The 6,000-nt window shown below is 44.0% G+C and overlaps 1 protein-coding gene across 1 annotated transcript in view; it reads right to left on the bottom strand.

Moving 5' to 3' along the window:
* Positions 1-864: 864 nt before the first annotated feature.
* clcn5b (chloride channel, voltage-sensitive 5b) overlaps positions 865-6,000 on the bottom strand; it is a 61,645-nt gene continuing 56,509 nt past the window's right edge. The window contains exons 16-17 of the mRNA XM_074662178.1: positions 4,227-4,443; positions 865-2,313 (exon numbers count right to left, since the gene is read on the bottom strand). Coding sequence (XP_074518279.1) covers positions 2,223-2,313; positions 4,227-4,443 — 308 coding nt within the window. The 3' untranslated portion in view covers positions 865-2,222. The remainder of the gene's footprint in view (positions 2,314-4,226; positions 4,444-6,000) is intronic.

Raw genomic sequence — 6,000 nt, 5'->3', positions numbered from 1 at the left:
TCAGGGTCCAGTCTGTCATCTGAGCAAATTCAAGCCGATACCATTAATGGTTTTGAACAAGATAATTTTTGAAAAAAGGGTAAAAATGTGGCAAAATTTTTATTTCGAAAGGAAAACAACCGCCTTTCTGTTCGCGATAGGTCAGGAGTGTCTGCATATGACTATTGCATCTCAGTAAGAGATGAACATTTTTGACGTTGGTTTGATGTCTCAACGACATTCTTACAGGAAAGTAGAGGAGTTTTAGTGTGCCTAGGTGGCGCTACAGAGCAAACCGTGGGATGTTGGGGATCAAGTTTTGTATCATACACACCACAGGCTCAACTAGCCCTCTAGCTCTGCTAGTAGAAGGTCCTCACCCTCGGGGCGAGGACCCTAAATATGTAAGGAAAGTTTGGCATATTTAAGATAATTTAGTTGTATTTACTTCTCAGTGTAACTCAATTTTTCAATGCATGATTTCCATATTTTTTTAAAGTAAGGTCAACCCATTATGTTTCACAGTGCAGCTGACGCAGCCATTGGCATCCGGCTTACACGCCCCCTACCAAGAAGGACATGGATGGCAGTAGAAACACAAACAAGATCAGGCTTTACTGATCCAACCTGTACCAAACTGTACTGCTCCACTGACCACTTGGTGGAAGCAGGGCTTTATGTGTTGACCTCATTATTTCAGGATGAACTCATGAAGATCTCAAACACTTTTTGAAATGTTTCTAAAAATCAAACAAACAAAATGATTCTCGGATGGGGTGCAGTGGTTTAGGTTGCACCAAAAGACTTTAAAAAAAAAATGGATGTGTTCTTGTGAGGTCTCCACAAAATCTGCTCCCTGGTGGCTTTCTACGGTATAGGTCAAAAACTCTGTCTCCCTAGTCATTTAAGATGGGCTGAGGTCAAACTTTAAAAATATTTCTTACATCTTAGTCCAACCTGAGTGTAGTAGTGAAGGGTTGCTGTTACCGAGTTAATATCCATATGCTGTGGCCTGTCATTCCTCACATTAACCCTGTTTCCTTCTTTTTCCACTGCCCTTTCCTCTCTTATTAAGGGCAGTAAAAAGCCAGGAATAATAATAATAATAATAATAATAAGACAATTCTGACTTCCTGTTTTGATCTGTTCTCCTCTTAAAGTGATGCGTTTTAAACTCTGGGTGTGAATAAAAGGTGAAAAAAGTGCTTTGTGAAATGTTTCCAGACAAAGAAATGATAGGCACATGACACTTGGGGACTTGAGTCTGTGGAATAATATAGTGGGACAAACAGTTTTTACATTAACATTTATTTTAAATTAACTCATAGATCATGAATCTGTGTTTTTGCAACCTACACAGCTTCCTTAAGGCATGCTATGGTTATTGCAGTATCATCATTATGCTTGTGTGATTCTTCATAATTACAGCATACTTCTTCAGATTACAGCATACTTCCCGAGCCTGTGTCTCTCTCACCGTGATTCAAAAATGACAGGCAAGAAAATAAGAGGCGTGCTTGTGTGTGTGGAGAGTTCCCATGCCGTCTAGGAGTCTTTAAGGAGTGTAAAGTGTGTGTTCCAGTAGCCTCTTCTCACACTCCTGAATGCTTCAGCCCCTGAGGCTGCAGGAAAGCTCTCACAGGAGGAGAGATGGAGGGGGAGGGTGGCCGGGCTTCTATAAGCCTGGCGAGGAGCACTATGTCTGGGCTTGCCTGGTAGGCTGGAAAGCAAAGAGGCATGGAGCTCCCCCAAAAACATCTCTTAATCTCACTTCATGGTTTCACCTCCTCTTCTTGTTGGTGTGTGAGACTGAGGATTCTCCAAAATTCTCCTCCATTCGTTTCCTCTGTGGTTCAGAAGGAAAGAAATGGAAAGAAGTGAGCTTCTTGAAGCTGGAAAGAATGGAAAATAACGAAAAGGAGCAGATGTGAATAATCCATGTTGTTCTCATGCGTATCTGTCCTACAGCCTTCTAAACTTAAGTTGAAATCAGGGCCAATGGCGTCAGTTCAGATGACTCATTGTTCATCCCAGAAAGCCAAAATTACTCCCAAGAGTTCAGAGAAAAAAGAAGGCTCCATTGTTTTCCTGGTGGCCTATGCGAACTGCTGGCCCTCTCCGACCAGGCCTCCTCCTTAAAGCTGATGAGGTTAAAAAAAAAAGGTGCTTTCACTGCAGCTGGTGTCTTCAGCTCCTCTGGTCAACAGAGGAGAGAAGGAGAGGAAGAGGAAGGACAGAGGAGCTCAGTTGAAGAGGATGGAGTCTGGGTCTCTGTTGGCGATTTGTGCCATGTGTTTCAGGATGTCCTTCTTGGTGATGATTCCCAGCAGCCTCCTAAACACAGGCACAGAGCAGAACAATGAGGACGGTTACTTTATCTGCTTGGTGGTGCAGAAAGCAGACACACACACACACACAAACACACAGATCCAGAGATCTGCTTTTGACATCTTGGCAGCTTTATTAGGGTCTGAAGAGGGAAGCTGGCTCACAGCAGGAGATGAAAGAGACATGAATGCTTCGTAAACAGAGCCAAGAACAGAAGAAAGAAGGGCACCCTGAGGCAGATCACAGCCCACACTTCAGCTCACACTGAGAGGAGAGAGAGAGCCCTGACTTAACTTTAGTCTCATCTTCGTCCTCCAGAGGTTATCTATTAAGAATCTGGCTCTAACTAACTAACATTTGCAGACATAAACAGTGTAAAGGAGCTCAAAGCCAGATGGGAAATTTAATGTGCTTTATAGGAAGATGTGTGGGAACAAGTAGTCTGACACAAAGATGTGTTTCAGGTTTCACACACATGCAGTAACACTCTGCAGTTTCCCCTAGGTTTACAGCCTTGGAGGAGAGTTACATTGTTGACATAATGTGTTCTCAAATGAGAGCAAATAATATCTGCTATCTACAGCAGGAGAAAACCCAGGAAAACATCAGCCAACCACATCGATCAGGATCCAAACTGTTAAACCTATCAAATCTTGTCCTACTGTTTTGCCCCCTCCCTGCGCGTACATTTCCTCGGCTCGCACTGCCCCTGACTCAATGCGTGTTTCCGAGTTTAGCGGCATACAGGTTCGCACTCAGCAGGAGAACTGCAGAGAAGCTACCCATACCCCGATAACTGGTAACCACTCCTCCGCCTAAACAGAGCAAGAAAAGAAAGACGGAGGCTTTCTTTTCTTTTTCTGTTCCCCTGCCTCTAACTACTGCCCCTCTTGCTCGACCTCGGGCCTGTCCCCTCTAACCCAATGAGGTACGTGGCTTTGGGCTGTAGTATGGATCAGAGTCTGATAAACTCTTACCACAGGGGCTCTGACAAGCAAAAAAAATTGTGATATTCAGTAAGTCCTAAAGAAAAGGTACATGTACTATTTGTATTATAGCTTTACTCCTGATATCGTGTCACAGGTAAAAGTGGATATAATACTAGCATGACAGTTGTGAGTACTGACAAAAGTCACGTTTGTGTATTTGTTTTTTAGCTTTCAATTTAACATTTTGTTGTTTCCTTACCCTCTAAATGAGACATGACTTGACATGTCAAAACATAAAAAGGTGTGTGAGTCCATCATTCACAATCATAGTTTGGAATCAGCGGCGCTCATGCATGTAAGCGGGGGCGTTGCTTTGGAGGAGCTCCGGGTGGGGGCGGGGGAGACAGGGGGAGTCCTGACGAGATGCTACATTCTAATTCATGCTAGTTTTTCAAGACTGGTAACCCTGCCTTTCACAGATTTATGCTTCAGTTCCTCCTGTCTTTGCCTCAGCTTTGCATTGATTCACCCACATCTGTAGTGAAACTGTCCTCTGTGTCCAAACCTCCAATTCCATTCACAGGAAATGTCTAAACTGGTGCTTTTCAAACATCTTTTTCACCCTTGTGTCATCGTTTCTCTCTGTGTTGCCTTTCTCCTCTAATACAAGCTGACAGGGAGAACACAGAGAAAGAACAAAAGCATCAATAAGTCGGACACACACACACTCATCCTCTGCTCAATTTTTCAGACAGTCCATAAAGTGGCCTTTGATCAGGACTTTGAAGAGGCACATGTGGATCTGAAGGATTTTATGAGCAATAGCAGGAGATGGGTCTCTTCTCCCTGCAAAGCCTGGACTCTCTGAGAGCTCTTCTGCTCTTTCTCTCAGGTTTTAACAGGCTTGTTTCAGTCACAAAGACACCAAAAGTTTCTCTTTTCAACGTAAAAGTGCTTAAAAATGTATGTTTGTGACTGTTTTATTCTCACCCGTTATGTGTGACCAGACACTGGCGGAGCCCCAGCTTTCTGAAAATGTCCACGGTGATGTCCATGGGTGTGTGATCTGTGACCGTGAAGGGGCTCAGGTCCACAATGCCTCTGAGGCGGAGTGGAGGCGGACCGTCTGCGGGTTGAGCCGGAGCATGCTCAGTGAAGTGCAGCTGTGAGGCGCTGACGATGCCCTCCTGACGCTTTCGAGCGTTGTCTGGGAGAGGAGAGAGAAATTAGAAGTTTAGATTAAATCTTGGTTGTGGAGGGAGGAGTAATCAAAGAAGTGCCTTTCACATGCATTTCTTCTCCATGCCAGCAGGGGGAGACTCAACTGTGTCAGGGTTCCTGTACGCTTCTATAAAATTTGATAATCCTATTGACCTAAAGAAAAGGTAAAAAAGGTAAAAAAAAATTAAAAAAAAAAAGGTTAAAAAAAAGTTGACAATCCCCATCCCCACCCCCAGCTAGAATGATAGTATACATATGTTAATTTTCCCCAAAATCTACTTCGTTTGTCTCTTTTTCTCTGTTTTTGTTGTGGTTTTAAGCAAAAGCACAACAAATACAGAACCGTCTGCTACAGCTCAGACATGTCAGTCAAGAAAAGGGATGTCTGTAAGTACTCCGACAAAAATGACAAAGTTAATGTGCAGTGACAGATATGTGGAGTTTAACCTGCACCTCATTGATTAACTAGTTTCATGCTTAACCACATGAGCTCAAAGCACAAGGAGAAAACAGCAGAGACAGAAAACAGGCAGCCTCACATCTATTCAATTGCTAACCCTGTTAGTGTAAGGGAAATGAAAGTTACAAATGAAACTACAGCTCTATAAATCCCAAATGACAGCCAGAGGCGAGGCTTAAAGTGATACTCCGGGATGGAACAAGTTGGGTCCTATCACAAGGTTTAGGGCAGAAATTACCCCTACAGCAGTGATTTTGTGCAGCAGAAGCCCAGAGCGCTCACACCAAACACCCGCTCCCTGCTCCTCTGCTGATTTCCTCTGCACTCAGACAGGGCCAATTTTTACTTGACCAAAAACACAAATAAACGGACTCCCACCAAAAAAATCTGATATCGGTCTGCATTCACACTTTATTTAGAGAATTTTCAGCGCGTTACTTTCACACAAAAACACAGCTAAATAAGGCTCTAGTTCTCATCATGTCATAAAACGGCGCTACCTCCGCTGCAGAGCCACAGCTGGGTACGAGGCGCTCGCTGCTTAGTGTATCAGTCCGCGCGGGCAGCGTGCCAGATATAAACAAACGCAGGTAGTCTGCCAGGACGAAGAGACACGATGAGAACTAGAGCCTTTTTGGTTGTGTTTTTGTGTGAAAGATACACACTGAAAATTCTCTAAATAAAGCGTGAATGCAGACCGATTTCAGATTTTTTTGGTGGGACTCCGTTTATTTGTGTTTTTGGTCAAGTAAAATATGGCCCTGTCTGAGTGCAGAGGAAACCGGCAGAGGAGCAGGGAGGGGGTGTTTGGTGCGAGCGCTCTGGGCTTCTGCTGCACAAAAACACTGCTGTAGGGGTAATTTCTGCCCTAAACCTTGTTATAGGACCCAACTTGTTCCATCCCAGAGTATCACTTCAAAGCACTGAATATCCCCTTGGTGCATGCCCAGTTTGAGTATGTATGCCAACAACGTCAAATGTGACCCCTGAATAGGCCGAGAAAGGTTATATCTATCGATGTCATCTGGGGCTCTGCTCCTTTTTTTCTTCTAGCGTGCAGTTCCTAGCTATTCAGAGCATTAG

The sequence above is a fragment of the Halichoeres trimaculatus genome, unplaced genomic scaffold (genome assembly GCF_033239565.1).
Source record: "Halichoeres trimaculatus isolate MK-OKI-2021-1 unplaced genomic scaffold, fHalTri1.1 fHalTri1_scaffold_22, whole genome shotgun sequence".
Lineage (NCBI taxonomy): Eukaryota > Metazoa > Chordata > Actinopteri > Labriformes > Labridae > Halichoeres > Halichoeres trimaculatus.
The sequence above is the reverse complement of the archived record's forward strand: the minus strand, read 5'-3'. Positions and strand labels throughout refer to the sequence as shown.